The following is a 16,081-nucleotide window of genomic DNA, read 5'->3' as shown; positions in this document are numbered from 1 at the left end:
AAAATATAAAAGATCATCCTTAAAAGTCATTAACATAAAAGCAGAAAACAAAAACTGTCTGGAAAATCTCTTTAAATACACCTCATCATCCCCATTCTTGCAGCTTTTACTGACATTTGTTTTTACTAGTTTGGAGCTTTTTTTTCAGTGCTCTGTGGAAACCATTCAAATTGAATTATATAACTCTGGATATGCACAGTCATCAATCTGACAAAAAAGCGACATGTTCGCTTCATATTAAAAAACGTTTTCCATCCCACAGCAGCATCACGCTCCCCCAGTTCCACAATCAGGAAGTCCTGGTCAATGTCAGCGTGCTGGAGTTCTTCCAAATGCAGGAGTGAAGCAGAAAGCAGCTGCAGCTCCTTTTAAATATCAGCTGTGGACAGGCTTATGTCACACAGCTGAGCGAGATGGGCCACACTTACGCAAACGTCTTTAGACTTTATCCCGAGATCTGCTGTGTGAGTGTTTGAACAAGTTCGAAACAATGAAAACAAAGCCTCTGTTCAGCATTCACACAGTAGGCAGTAGTTTGGTTTGATGGATCACAGAAAACGTTGTGCTGAATCTGGCTTGGAGACGAGTTTTCCATTTTAGCATCCATAAACGTAAATCTCCAGTGCAGAAAACAAGGTCCTGATGAAATCTAACATGGGCTCTAACTGTACAGTTATAGTTTTAACGTGGTTTTAATGTGGGTAAAGGCTCACTGCTGATCTGAGAACATTAAGCCTACACGTGCACAGGACGCAAAGGTAATGATCGCCCTCCTGCCAGCTGCTGATGTGGGCTACAACCGGGAGAGTCTGGAGCATTACCGCTACAGTTACTGACAGTTTTCTGAACAAGCTAAAGTTCACTCTGTGTCTTTAAGCTTTCACACATGAAAAACACAACCTCAGCTTCAGGCCCAATAACATGAGAGAAGTCAGCTGTGAGCTTTGAGCACCATAAACAGCTAAAGGAGTGCTGAGCACTGGCAGCAGATATGAGCAAATATCACTTGTTTTTATTAGCTCACTAGGTAACAGTGTTTATGCCCTGGTTGTGGTGAAATCGACCGTTGAAGCACCAGTCACCCAAGCCTAGAGATATGTCGGTGACCACCTGGTAAACACCTCCTGCAGGGGACATATATATGTTTGCAGATAAGTCAACATCTCCCACCTGAATTACAGATGACTGGAACTGAACAACGCAATCACAGGGAGGATATTCCAATAACCACTCGCTAAACCAGGAAGGGAATATAACCTCCAGCTGCAGGTGGCACAGGGGGTAACTAGGCCTGTGTGACTGAGGCCTAAAATAAGGAAACGTGGTAACAAAGAGGCAGAGATGCTGGCCACACAGTGAACTTACACTAATGTCTAAACAGTTAGTGCGCACAGCACTACATCCTCAAAGAGACACAATCTTCCTTTTTATGCACAATTAGCACCTGACCTGTTTTACTGATGGCGAACGGGCTAAAAATGGTTGAGTGATGCACACATTTTGATGATTTTTTTCTAATTTATAGCTCAAGTGGATAAGTACATAGCTTTTAAATGGAGTCTATGGTTGTATTGGAAGATATCCGGGCAGGCACGTGCAGAGGGGGGGGGGGGCTAGAGGGGCTTGAGCACCCGCCCCTTTCCTGATGAGTGCCCAAAGTGCCCTTTTGTTGAGGCAACTTTTAAATTTTTATTTTTTTATTTTTTTATGTGTGTGAGCGTGCAGAGTCCTGTCAGTGCCCCTCAACAATAATATTTAACTATTAACCACAGTTTTGCTAAATAAAAGGATCTGGCTTGCATCAGTCACATGATCTCATTTAACCAATGATCGCTCTTGACGGCAGAACGCGCTGGTTACGAGCCGGGAACGAGCTCACAAAGAGCACGCGCATTTTTTGCAGTCTGGAGCTGTAGGAGAAACAAAAATTAACTCAGAGACACAGACTTACTATATTTCTTCCATACAGACTGATGCGACAAAACCAGTAAGTAGGTGCACAGCGTACACTGTAGTGTATAGCACACAGGAGTATTAGCTTATTACGTACACGTTGGTAAGTTGTCTTGTGGCAACTGACGAACTGAAACAAATGAGCGTGCTGTGTGTGCAACAGCGTGACAAACATTACCTGTCCTTTTATTAACTGCACAAGTAGTGCTGGTCATAGCTGCTGGCTACCTGGGTAAGGCTGCCATGGGTCTGTAGCTCTGTCACCGTTTTAGGGAACATATTTAGTTTTAAAGTAAGTTACAGAGCTTTTCCTGCCTTTCTGGAGGGATTATATTTCACTAAAAAACGATCTAATATGCATGTCCACATAATTATGCATTATTATAATATTTTAAAAAACACACGCTGTATTTTAAAGAACATACATTAAGAAGCAGATTATATTAGATTTATATTTTAAATAAGGCAAAATTTTGATTTTACAGCAGTAAAATTATTGTATCTCTACAGTTTAAAAATGTAATAAGCTTTGCCCCTGCACAGAGTGGATAGTGAAACAAATGGAATCATCATAAATACATTATTTCATATTTATTACTTTCCCCTCCTCATTGCTTTATTATTGTAGCTCTAGTAATAAATAATAATGTAAGGATTCTGGATCAGCACCATGATGCCCATAGTATATACAGTATTCTGAAGAAGGTCTAAAATGTCACTGTGTGTGCGTGCATGTGTGTGTTTTATGTATATGGATTTTTTAAAATTATTACTCATGATATAACATTGTCCAGACATGGCTGGTAAGGACATGAGGAGGAAACAGTAGGAGCTGTGTGAGGCTACTAAAGGCAGTGCTATAACATTTTTCTGTCATCATTTTATTATAGATTAAGTGCAAGAGTTGTTAGGTGTGGATAATTAGATTATAGTTTATTGCAATAGCAAGTTGTGCCTTGTTCTCAGATAGACAGCAAGTGGAGCGTGATAGATGAAATGATGGGATGGAAGGAAGAAGAGAAGCAAAGAGTGATTCACAGGCAGAGCCTAATTTATTTCTCACAGTTTTTTGTTGCCTTATGGTTCCAAGTGCTGTCACCAATCTTTGCATTTTGTTATTATCTCATGATACTTGTTTAATCAGCTACCATCTCTCCTATGGACTTTTTACTGTCTACAGTCTCAGATCAACACAGCCCTGCCCTCCAGCACTATCCACAGCAACCCCTCAACAGCAACATTGTACCCATCAGGTAAAACATAGGCTACGTTTGCTTTGCCTTGTCGCCACCTCACAACAGTGATATAGTATGATGCGATCACATATTAGATTCTTGATGAATGTGTGTTGTTGTTATTCGGCCTGGTTGAATGTGCCCCTTTTTAACTTTGAGCACCCGCCCCTTTAAACGTCTCTGCACGGCCCTGTATCCGGGGTTTAAAGTACTGAAATAAGAACAAATAAATAGAGGATTTGTGCTGATATATTTTCTATACAAAGAAAATAACCAAAGTCATGCATCACTTAGAAAGAAGAAATGTTTTTACCTCATAGTCCAGCAGACCAAGACCTTGGCTGTGTTCCTAACTGAGTGAAATAATACGAGCTTTGTCAGGATGATTTAAAGTTCAGCTTATCTTGTTAAATAGCTGTGAGTTCAAAATAAATGTAATCATTATTTCTGAATCAAGCAGCGCTGTATCACATTATTAAAAATCTCAGTTGGACTCTGTGAGCGCTGAACTCTCCTTTACAATTTACATCTTAACTTGACCTCATGACTTTTTCCATCATGGTCTAGGAAATATGTTTAGGAAAAGATATCATAGGGAATTTTTGGACTCTACATCACACTGTGCCATTATGCACCCAACAACCTGAAGCATCGGAAAAAAGGCATGGCACAGCAACTGGGGAGGCATCTGGAGCCTTTGGACAACACTATTAAATTCCAGGCAAGCCCTCACAAGGTGCAGAGAAAGAAAGAGAGAGAGCAACAGCGCGAGAATAACACGCAAGGTTGTGAAGGAGAGAGACAGACGAGTGGAGCTAGACAGAATGGGAGAGAAATGGTGAAGACAGACAGAGAGACAGGCATGAGTCAGTCTTCCCTGCTCCTCCTAACCTTCCAGCCTTGCTCTCAGCTGGCTTACATTCCTGTCCGGTCTTGCTGCTCCTCATCTCCACCTCTCACTCTGGCTGTCTGCTGCTCTGTCCACTGCTGTGTTACTGTAAGTGCTTTGGAGAGCAGCTACTCCACTCCAAGAGTCCAAACATGGCTTAAAGTGGACATGTTCAGCTTTTCCTAATGTTCAGTCTTATGTTCTGCTCCACAGGTAGGCGTTCACGTTAAAAATGCCCAAGGTTTGGAAATATAATGTCAGTGTATGAACAAGTGATACCCATGAGCCAAAAATCAGGTTTAAAACGACTCAAATTACTCTGATTTTTTCTACTCTTGACTCTGTATGATGTCATAAAGAAGCACAGAAGCTCCTCCCATATGCTTTAAAAAATCTTCTGTTTGCCAGGGACAGCCAATCAGAGGCTTAGAAAATTTAAGAAGTGTTTTATGCTAACATTTTTTATGACTCAATAAAAAAGATTGGATTTGAATTTCAGTGCACGGTGCCTGCAAAGTTTTTTATCTGTTTTAAATTTATTATATTGGTTTGAAAGATATGTCAGGTGCTTGCTGATGTGTGTAAATTTGCTATATTAATAAACTAACTTGACTAAATGGCTCACACAGAGTATGAATTGAGGGAATTTTTGCCTCTAGGAAAAATGTTTCAAGCTGTAATCAAAGTGAGGTCATTGCAGTTAAACGCTGTGCATTTAAACCTGTGGTTCACCAGGATGTAGCTCACTTCTATGGCGTTAAGCCTCTACAGGAGTATACCTGATGTAAAACTCGTCCGTAAATTCTGACCATGCTTGCAGGTCTCTGAGAGGACCATCTGCATGCAACCCCAATGTATATGTGCCGCCAAACATGCACAAACATGCAAAAACTGAGAATGTGTAAGCAGACCTGCGTGCAGGCAGGTTTCATAACTAATGTTAAAGTACAAAAATATTCCATAAAATGGAAAAAAGAAAACGTGTCAGGAGTGTCAGGAGAAGCTAGCGGAATAATTTCAGCTGGTGATTCTGTTTTCACAACACAGAGTGATGCAGTTTATAAAAATAAATAAATAAATACGTGTCGCCCAGCACAGTGTTGAGTCTATTCACATTTTTGCAGAACCTTTTTATATGATGATGATGGTGATAATAAAATGCTATTTAATCACTCCACAGTCTTATAGGCTTTTGCAATACAGCCTAAGACCAGATTTTTGACAAAATATTTTCAAATTTCCTCTGTTCACATCTTTAAATAGACTTGTCTGCCACTGTAGCTTGTAAAATCTATACTTTGCATTTGGTTTGAACACCTCATATGCCCTTAAAACCAGATTCACTAGGGCCCACGTCCTCATTTTAGGTTTGAGAGTGTTTTAGTAGGTAAAGGTGAATGCTTGGACATGAACTGAGCTGCGGTTTGGGGAAGGCCTCGAAGAGAACGGCGATGGGTCACGGGCCTGGCAGCTTGCAGAACTGAGGGAACCTATATAGATGAGAACCGGAAGGACCATGTTTTGAGGCGTGATCCTGCTCCTTAAATTCCGATACATAATCTCCAATTAAGTCAGGCATATCCATGTGCTTCAAACAAGCAGGCTGTTCTGATAGTATGGTTTCATGTAAGATTCAAAGCTGAATATTATAGTTCAAACATGGAAAGCAGGACCCTCTCAAAGGTCAGAGCACACATGAAGAATATGAAGCACGTTATTTAGCACTTCTGGGTTGTACTTCTGACTCCAGAGGAGGTACAGAGGTTTACCTCCCGCTTTCGCTCCAATGTGATGCAATGCTGAAAGCTTATTATGACTTTTTTGTCAAATAATGCCAAAAACATTACCTACATTAAGATTTAAGGTTGTTTTGACTTACCATATTCTTAACAATTAACCTAAGTGATATCAGAAATTATGGGTAAAGTCACGAAAATAATACCCAAGAGGTAAAAGAAGCAATTTTTAACACTAACAATAACCCTCTATGAAAACTGGAAGGCTTCCTCCTCTCCCCTCTCTCATGCTCTGAGTGTTTATTATTTCTCTCCAGTAACAATAATTCTGACCTCCAAGCCTCGCCGGGTATTGAAAATCAGATCATTTACAATATTTTGGAGCAAAAGAGCCTCATGTTAAACACAGACTTCCATTAAATGTTTGTTTTAAGAGTCCTTGTTATGATCTGGTTCTCTTCCAGCATTTAGTCACAGCAATTACGGAAAACCTCAAACATTAACAGTGGCTGTTGGGCGGTAATAAAAAAAACATTATCGGTTAATCTCGGGGGATCGGCACATTGTGGCTGTGTGCAAAAGCTGATACAGAAATCGTGTGCACCTTTAAACAGCCATGCAGTTTATTTTAAAGACTCTACGTTAGCTATACAGACCAGAATGAAGATAAGCTGGAATACAAATGTGCATTAATAAATGCTAATTAAGCTGAAAATTAGATATTTTGTCAGGTGAGTCTGATGTTTTACCACCGAAAGTCACTTTTCATACAGAGATTAAGTTTTGCTTTTTAGCCAAAGGAACTTAAAATAATCAATGCTTTATATATGTACGATCCAAGTTTGTGTAAAGTGATAAGTCAGAGAATTAGCATCAAGTCTACTGAGCTTTTTAGCCTGTTTTAGTTGATGTTTTTTTTTTTCTTTACCTTGATGGCTGCCTGCACAAGTCTAACCACCAGCAGAAGCAACACAATGCTGATGATACACCACAGACTGCTCTTTGTGTCTGACATCTGATAGTTTATGCTGCCATTATATACCCCAACGATTCAGGCTCCAGTTACACCGCTAACCCATCAATGTGTTTACCCTATCGCATGGTATCCATCACTCACACTGGCAATCGCTTTAATTACATAGAACATGCTCAATTTTTCATCTCTAATGGTTACTCTACCTCCATGCACCATGATGTCCCCCATTGGCTGGTGAAATCTCTCTGAGGATTTTTGCTGCCACTGTGTTGGTGTTTTTAAACTATGTGTAATAAACGAGGGGTAAATCTGGGGGTAGAGACCTGTCAATTACAGACAGACCAACCCTAAAGCACACACAGCTTTATAGTCCTTTTTGACTCTAATGGAGACCATGTTTTACTAAACGAACATCGTGTTTTATTAAATGAGACTTGAAACTAGTAATTGAGACTATATACTCACAAGGAAAGTATTTACTGAGGTCATAAATCAACAGAGAACATTTTCCCATAGACTTCTTTACCGCCTGACTTCTCGTTGCTACCTGTGTGGTTTAATTCAAAAATAAAGTGTTTACACTCTGTGTTTGAGGGGGCTTTTTTGTCTGAAAAACAAAGAAAAACAGCTTTTCTCATGGAAACAGATGAAAGAGCCAAACAAACAGACAAAAAGGTGCATGTGTTGTGGCCCATTAATCATGCATCATGTGACTGGAGGAGAAAAAAACTGGATGGGAAACTCTCTGAGCAGGAGGACTACTTGACTAAGACACTGAACTCCAGTTGCTCCACTGGAGCAGCGCAGAAAAAAATTGTTTTTACTGGGCAGCTACCAGCATGTCAATTAGTCAAAGAGACTCTAGAAGTGAAGTATGTTTCAAAATTTCCCCTTTGAAAAATAACTGTTAAAATAAACCGTGAGTCATGGGTAGAGCTTCCTGCGTGTGCATTTTTCTTACTGAAGATGTATTTTTAAGCAAAAACTTTCTCCCTGATATCAGTCAGGAAAACTGGGACAAAGAGTTAACTGACTCCTATGTAACTGTGTGCTATGGGAGGTGGGACAAACTGCTAACAAAAAAGGAAGAATGTATGCAAAACCTCAAGGCTCTGCATCGATTTATAGTTTTGAGGTAAAGTCATGTTCTAATGGGAACAATATTATAAGCCAAATGAGGGGGAGAATAAATCCATCTGAGGGCCAGCTGGGCGTTTCATGCCAAAGAGGTGCAAGCTGGGATTAATCCTGTACCATTTTATAAACTGTCAAATTCCAAAAAAACTAACAAAAATAGAGTCGACTCAGACGACACGCAGCTGCACTATGTGAAGGAGCTGAAAGGAACAGGAGGTGAAAGGTAAACGCTAAGAAAAGCTGTTTCCATGGCACCAAGGAGTATGATTTGTTTATTTCCAGCCTCTGTCTTCAGTTTTGGATAAAAGATTATAATCTTAAGCATCTTTGGAAGACTCGTCATTCCTCTCTAAAAGCAGTAAATCCGCCTGTGCTCGAATCTACAAAACTTCAGAAAAACATCTTCGGTTTGCTTCCTGTCTTTGTTGTTTATCGCCTCTGAGTACACCATGGTCCATTTCTATCTCTGAGTTTATGTCTGTTTTTCATTCCTTTCCCTGTAAGGCTGCACAGATCTGACGAGGAGTTCAACAGGAGGCAGGCTGCGCTAACTTCGCAGAGCTCGCAGGGGTCAAAAAATGTGCGCACTCCCACACTCACGGGCACCGCAATGACTTTAAAGAGACACTTCTTCACATTCTATCAGAATAAAGTCTGATTTATTCCCATTCTTTAAGCCGGAACGACAGCTTGGACCCATTAAGTTTTAATCATCCCCAAATCCTCTGTGATTTAAAGGTGCAATTAGATTTTCATAGTTTTTAAAGTCCCCTAGCACCAAGTAAATGATCACGCCATGTCTGCAGGCACCTGCCAGGGATCAGAACCGGTGACTCAATGAGCCACTGAGCCAACTACTTGGACTTCTGGGCTCAGTTTGTCCCGAAAACAACAAAGATTTCCTTCAACTGAAGCTTCACTCATGTAGCTCTTATTTATAAGAACATCTGTTGCCCATTAATAGTTAACCCTGTGAAGCCTTTTTTTATTTTTTGTTTGTTTGTTTTTTCAGTTTTCACACTGTTACATGGAGATCTATGGCACAGCATCAGGCTCAGCTAACTGAACCGTTTCCTGTTCAGCTTTAGCCTTGGCACTACAGTTCCCAAGATGCTTTGGCTCAGGCAGACAGGAAGTTTAATGCTACCACAGACTTTTTAGTATTTGCTGGTTCTTCTTGTGTTCATATTTGTTTTCATTTGGTTTTTAACTAGGAAGCACATACAATGACGTTCATCCCATAGTGAAAAAGATGCCATATACCAGATTTAGCTGCTAGCTAATTTACCTCTGCAGTCTGTGGGTACATACACCCAATATTAAATGGGGCTAATGATCTTTTTATTTTGGTGCCCAGCTTTTAAACCCGGTACAAACTACTCTTCCTTTGATGCAGTAGAGTCTAAAAGTGTACAACTGATATTAAAAAGGTTATTGTCCATTAACTTTTTATTAACGATAGTTTATGCTTTTTTATGTTTTTGTTGCATATGTCGATAACCACACTTGCCTTCTTTGGTAGTGCCCACAGTCTGTAGCGGCGTTCCGGGGCCGGACGGATATTCGGGAGTGACGGTGACGCGGTAGGTGGTTTGAGGCCGAAGCTCGTGGAGCACGGTGGTTATCTCCCTGCCAGTGGTGGTCGTCTCCATCCTCCGGCTCTCATCGTCGACCGGTTCATAGTTGAGTCGGTAGCGAATGACTGGTCCGGGAGCTGCTAGCCATGACACTCTGAAGCTGTCTGTTGTCTCTTCAGATACTCTGAGGTTGCTAACTGGGCCTTGTTCTGTGACACAAGTGAATCAGACACCCTCAGCTTTAACTGCATATCTTTACTCATTCATGCTGCCACTGTCCAAAACCTGAGCCTATTGTTCTGCGGTAACCTGCAGCAACCAACGTTGTGAATCAATCAATACACCTTCCAGTTCAATATTACACTTAATCACTTAATTTGTTCTATCACAAGTTTGGTCTTGGTATTAAAAACAGGTTTATATCTGTACTACACCTTTATGTTGATTAACAAAATATCTTAGCAGTGTGGAAAAAGAAAAGCATAAATAAATTGTTTATGTCAGTATAAATACCTTCTAGCGTGGTCTGATAGCCAGTCACAGGCAAGCTTTCCCCTTTCTCGTAGTGGGCGTAGATGTTGACTTCGTAGCGAGTGTAAGGGTTGAGGTAGGGCAGGAAGGCAGTGAGGGAGTCTCCGGGCACAGACATGGACACAAAATGCCCGTCGGGGTCATCTGCCGGCCTGAACTGAACCAGGTAGGACTCAACATTGGTGCTGTCCGTCTTCCATGAGGTCCTAAAGCTTCTGGAGCCGATCTCTGAGAAGGTCAGGTCCTTTGGCGAGATCAGTTCTGGAGGAGAAAGAAGATTTTTTTTTAACTTAACAGGGTTCAGCAGCTAGTTCCTTTTTTGGCATAAAGAGGGTCTTCATTACGAATTAAGGAGAAGAAGAAGATGGTTAAATAATTAAAATAAAACAATACAGCACATTGCTCTGAGAAAAAAGATGATTATTCTCTGAAAGAAAATTATTTTATGTGTAAACTCAGACGAGAATGGTAAAATCATCAATAAACTGTAATCACGCATTACCATCCTTAACCTCAACCTTAACATTTGAGGTTAAGGCTGGTAACATCACCCCAATTCTGAGGCTATACTCGCACTGGGAGGTGGATTTTCTTAGACTTCTATATAATCTGACTTCTTTCTTTAACCAGAGGAGCTGCTCTCTGCTGGTAATTGAGAAGAATGCAAGTTTAAGGTTTTCAGACCTGGAAGGTAAGCCAATATTTTATATAAAGTCTTTCCAAAATAACCATATTAAGTAATGCCAGCATTGCATTAGATTACATTTTGGTAAGTTTGCAGGATTGCTGAGCAGTTCTGAAATGATGATCATGTTACAGAAGAACAATTCATTTTACTAGAAAGAGTAAAATGTTACATCAAAGTCAGGGTAAAGGTGTTATCTTAGGTTATTAGAATGAAAATATAAAGTATTCAAATCATCATACAAAACTGTTTGTATGGTATCCATCTCTGTGGAAATTCTTTATAGCATTTTTAAATCTTGATAACTTTTTTTTTATCATGATTTGTGCTTTATCAGAAGTTAAAATGCAATTTGGTGTTTAATTCCAAAAACTAAACTGATTGACTAAATGTGGAACAACTGAGATATTTACAGGTGGTTTGACATCTGTTTTCAAAATGGATCATCAGAAGAAATACATTCCTTGTCTGGCTCTGACATTAAACTGGGCTGACAAAATATGTGTCTGACATCTTTGATATAGTGGGAAAAACAGCATCTTTCTCCAAATCTGGCTGTTAGTTAAAGGTGATTCATAGTCACATGCTGCATCTGTTAAATCAGCCCCAGATGTGATTACCTATGAGTGTCCCCTGTCGTGAAAAGGGTCCCTTAGGAGTCCTGTTGTTGCAGATTTCAAAGTCCACACTCGGTGAGCTGCCTGAGATTTTGTTTTCCCACTAGGTCATTTGAGATTAGACCCACCACAAGCAACCCTGACTAATTTATTCATTGAAGTTTGCAACTTATCTCCCTGGTATTGATTTTTCAGACACAATGAACACATTACTTCAAGCAGCTGGCCAACAGGCTCAGATTTGCATCATCAATCAGCTCAGTCTTTCTAGTGGAAAAACTAAAGCAGTTCTACAATTCGTATTCTCTGGAAGCTCTCTTTTTTTCTTCCTGTCTAAGGCTGTTATCCATATGCATAAACCATCATCTGAAATAGACAAAAGTAGAAGAGAAAGGGCCGACCTACAAGGCAGTGCCATCATTCAGGATCAGGAGGGCCGAGACCCGCTACCAGAGCTCTTTAAGTTGGGCTCCTGCACATTCTCTTTGTTGACATAAAGTCATTATTATATAAGGATTATATAATTGGCAATCAAAGCTGGTGTGAGTCACATTTAATACTGCCAGACGTGGAAGCTCGTTTTGGCAAACACTGAGCGATTATTATTGCCCTTTTCTAAGAGGATGAAACAGCATTTGTGATTTAACATCTTTGGTGTTTAAACCCGACTACCAGACGTGTTGGGGTGGGTGATGACTTCAGTGCAAAGAACTGCACTTCAAAGGTTTGTTTATGTGACAGACAACACACCTGACAGCTTGCATAGACTTTGTGTGGTAACACACTGAGTCATCTGCTGCTCTGGCTCAGTTTAAACATATGCAAATACATCTCTGCAAAGGACTATTTGACCCTATTTGCACATGCAGAAACTCTCCCTGTCCTTGAAAGATCAAAAGGTGGGCATGTGTTTTACACATTGAGGCAAAAAAAATGGTTTTAGCTAATAAAGACATGCTCAGAAAAGGGACATGAAAGTAATCATGTCCATGTGAATGGCTGATGGTACAGTTATGTACTCTCATCGACCTCACAGGGGGGTAAAGTTGCAACCGACTGCTGCTGTGGTTAATTGTTAAAATGTTGATTTCTTGACTGCATGTGTAACAATAACATTAGTTAACTGGTAGATTCAGAACTTGAGCTTAAATTTTTAAGAAAAGATATATATATAAAAGATATATATATATATATAACTAATGAACTGTGGGCTGTTTCATACTCCATGGTTGGTTCTGTTGAACTATCTCGTGCCAACAATTAAGCAAAGTTTATTCATAAAGTCCTCTGAATGTAATTTAGCAAATGTAAAATGGCATAAACGGATAAAGATCTGTTTCTATCCATCAACATAAAAAATATCATTGTCTGCAAAGGAAATCAGAATTCAGAATTCATCTAAAACAGTATAAAACTTGTGTGAAAAAAGTTTTCGGGGTTTTAAAAAAATATATTTTTGTATATTTTGCACTGAGCATTTTAGCTTTTGCACTGTACTCAAATGTGACAGGGGCTGATCTGATCTGAATGAAGGTGTTCAGCTCATGAATCCTGAGAACTGAATCCTCCAGTGTAACTGAGAAGCCTCAGAATTAATAGCCAAAGAGGTAAAAATGCACTGAAATCAATCATAAAGCAGTACATTTGTTGGAGACTGGTGATTTCAAGACCGAGATCAACAGTGAATGGTTCAAACCTTCAAACTTAGTTTTCACAGAATTATAATGTTGATGCTGGAGTATTGGTATACAGTTCATAGGGTATACTACAGCTTGGCATGAAAAGAAATCCTATAATTATGATGCTGAATAGCCTTAATATGCTCTTGATTTCTGGCTGTAATTGAAAAAAGAAAACTTATGCAAACAAAAGTAAGTTCCCTGACTTCACGATGTACGTCTTGGACATTGCCTAGATGTCCTTTTCAGACTTTCTATTGAAAAAAATTTGTGTCCAGTCACTGTTTTATACTATCAATTATTATAGATTATAAAAAATGAAATAAAGCAGATATCCTCAATCGAAAGAAGAGTAAGAATGTCAAACATTCCAATTTCTGACTGTTTCCCATTCCAGTTAACCTTCTGAATTTATTCTAATCTGCAAGTTTATAATGCAGATAAAAGAGGACAAAAGTTCGCATTACTTAAAAAGTAATCAGTTGCCAAATTAATTAAATTACAAAGACTTCTCTGGTGTTTTGTTGTTGTTTGTTGTTTCAACCATGTTCATGTTTGATAGGGATTCAGTGTGTAAAACTGATTAACATCCAGTATTACAGTTAAAGCTAGGATGTACACAACTACATAAAGCAACCTGAATTAGATTAAAATGAGCATTGCTTTCTTTTTTACATAAATAACACAGTCCAAATAAAGACTGAATTAAAAAAATCAAAAAGCAGAAACATAATATATGTATCCATCAAAAGAAAAAATTAAATCTTATGGAACTCTATAACCCTAAACACAAAACACAAGCACATTGGTCAAACAAAGGCCAGCATAGCACAATGTCATCTGCATAGAGGATTATAACCACATTACTTACGTCTCTGGAGGATGTTGCGGAGTTCCTGTTCAATCCGGAGGCAGATGGACTGAATGAGTTCTTTGGAAATCCTCTGGAAGGCATCAAAGTCTTCTACAGTGTACACATGGGTCTCTGCAGGTGGATTAGCAATGGCCTCAAGCTCACTTCGCACAGCATCCTTAACACCCACAGCAAAAATCTCCACATCAGCATTTCTCAGCCTGGTGGCCGGCTCTTGGAAGGCATCGGATGACTTTCCATCAGTGATGAGGATGGTGACACGTGGAACATTGGCACGCGCTCCTCTGGCAGCCTGGAATATCTTCTCCTTGACATAAGTCATGGCCCTGCCGGTGTTGGTGGAGCCGCCACGGTATGGGAAATTTCGCACAGCCTTGACCACGGCATTTAGATCGTGGTGAGTGTTCAGGTAGAACTCAGGGTGAGGATCCCTGCTGTACTGGACCAAGCTGATCTGAACTTTGTCAGGCCCAATGTCAAAAGTATTGACCAACACCTCTAGGAAGGCTTTTACTTTGGCAAAATTTGCCAGACCAATGCTATAGGATCCATCAACCAGAAGGACAACATCAGCCTGCACATCCACACCAAGAGAACACTCTGGATAGAAAGAAAAAAAAAGTACAAAGTTGACTGTTAAATTCTTTACAATAAAGGAGTTTATTCTTGTAGAAAGTTGATAATGAGCTAAAGAATGGTGGTGTTGAGAAAGTCTTAATAGCATGTGCTAGTCCTCTAAAGATAATACAACATTTGAACAACATGTTACAAGGGCGCTCATAGACAAGTGAAAACTATTATTGATTAGAATTTGGCAGCAGTGCACAGTTTCCAGTGTGGCTGCAAGTCAACGGTGTATTGTTTAATCAGCGTGTCAACCTCCAAATGCGATGTACACTCATTCTCCTCAGTTGTGTCAAAACAGTGATCCTTCAGCCCAGGTGGTACATACCACAGCTCAGATCACTTTGTCTTAATATTCTACCTCACAAGAATCAGGACACTGCAGTACAACTCTATGCTAATGCACTCACCCTGGGGACAAATTTACTGTGCATAACTCATGAAAGACCATGCTCTTGGTCTTGCTCCTTACCCAACTTGCTGCTAGCATGACTGAAAACTCCAAATTTTTAAAGAACTGAAGATCCAGGGAGCCATTTGAGTGATTGGACATACCAGAACAGATGACCATTAAAGTGAGATCAGCCACACTGAGGCCCCCTGAGGTCTAATCAGGCATAATGCTAGCTCTAACGCTATCCCTCTGCTCTCAGAATATAGTTTTTTTAATTGCTTTCCAAAGTCTTGGCAATCATTGGAGAAAATAAGGAAGTATTCTAACTAACAAGCATTGAAATCTATGAACATTTATTCCAAGAATCACTTTTTTTTTGTTTTTAAGATATAAAATTAGTCTTCAGGACTAGAGCTAGAGGTGATGACTTAGACATCACTGGTTTAAATTTGGTAAGCTTTTTTATGGACCTGTTCCCAGAACTTTTTGATTGTCACCTGCAATTTGTTTAGTCTGGCATGTGAGTTGATACAATGTTTCCAGGTTTCTTTGCATTATTTACAGCAGAGCGTTGAGTCAGTACAGTTTGACAGAGCCTGCCAATTAAACCACTGATACACTTACAGACATTTTATTCATTAATCTATGCCGGTAGTCAAAGAGAAGTCTCTCTATAAACTTTTACTTTCATTGTTTGGTACTCACCCAGCGAAACTCTAACTGGCAGAGTCTTCTGCATGGCCGTGATGGGCTCGCTGGGTGTCAATCCCTTCAAGGCAAACAGAACGATTTGGTACTCTGTATCTGCCGAGAGACCTCGGACCACCACCGAGGTCTGGCCTGCGCCCACATACAGTTCCTGACGCATGCTGCCAGCCATCATGGGGATCAGCTGAATCTTGTATCCGGAAACATCTCCGATAGAGGGGTCCCACATCAACCGCATGGACTTTGAGATTACCTCCTGGACCTGGAGATTGGAGGCTGGCTCAACAACTGCAAAAATCAGAGATGGAATCACAATTATAATGTCATATATTTGGAAAAATTAAATAAAAAAATAAGAGACAAAAAATAAGAGTGTATACTGCAATCTACATCAAACTACAGTTTCAACCATATTAAAGGGTAAAAACAAAGGTACAAATGGCAACTCAGACTAGGCATGAAAGTA

The 16,081-nt window shown here is 39.9% G+C and overlaps 1 protein-coding gene across 4 annotated transcripts in view; it reads right to left on the bottom strand.

Moving 5' to 3' along the window:
- Positions 1–16,081, bottom strand: part of col12a1b (collagen, type XII, alpha 1b) — a 153,466-nt gene that overhangs the window by 123,479 nt on the left and 13,906 nt on the right. For all 4 annotated transcript variants that reach the window (XM_084953563.1, XM_084953564.1, XM_084953565.1 and 1 more), the window contains exons 9-12: positions 15,613–15,903; positions 13,887–14,489; positions 10,017–10,295; positions 9,437–9,712 (exon numbers count right to left, since the gene is read on the bottom strand). In XM_084953563.1, coding sequence (XP_084809689.1) covers positions 9,437–9,712; positions 10,017–10,295; positions 13,887–14,489; positions 15,613–15,903 — 1,449 coding nt within the window. The remainder of the gene's footprint in view (positions 1–9,436; positions 9,713–10,016; positions 10,296–13,886; positions 14,490–15,612; positions 15,904–16,081) is intronic.

Source organism: Perissodus microlepis, chromosome 15 (genome assembly GCF_051167445.1).
Source record: "Perissodus microlepis isolate ML-2025 ecotype Zambia chromosome 15, ASM5116744v1, whole genome shotgun sequence".
Taxonomy (NCBI): Eukaryota; Metazoa; Chordata; class Actinopteri; order Cichliformes; family Cichlidae; genus Perissodus; species Perissodus microlepis.
This window is presented reverse-complemented; position numbering and strand designations above follow the sequence as displayed.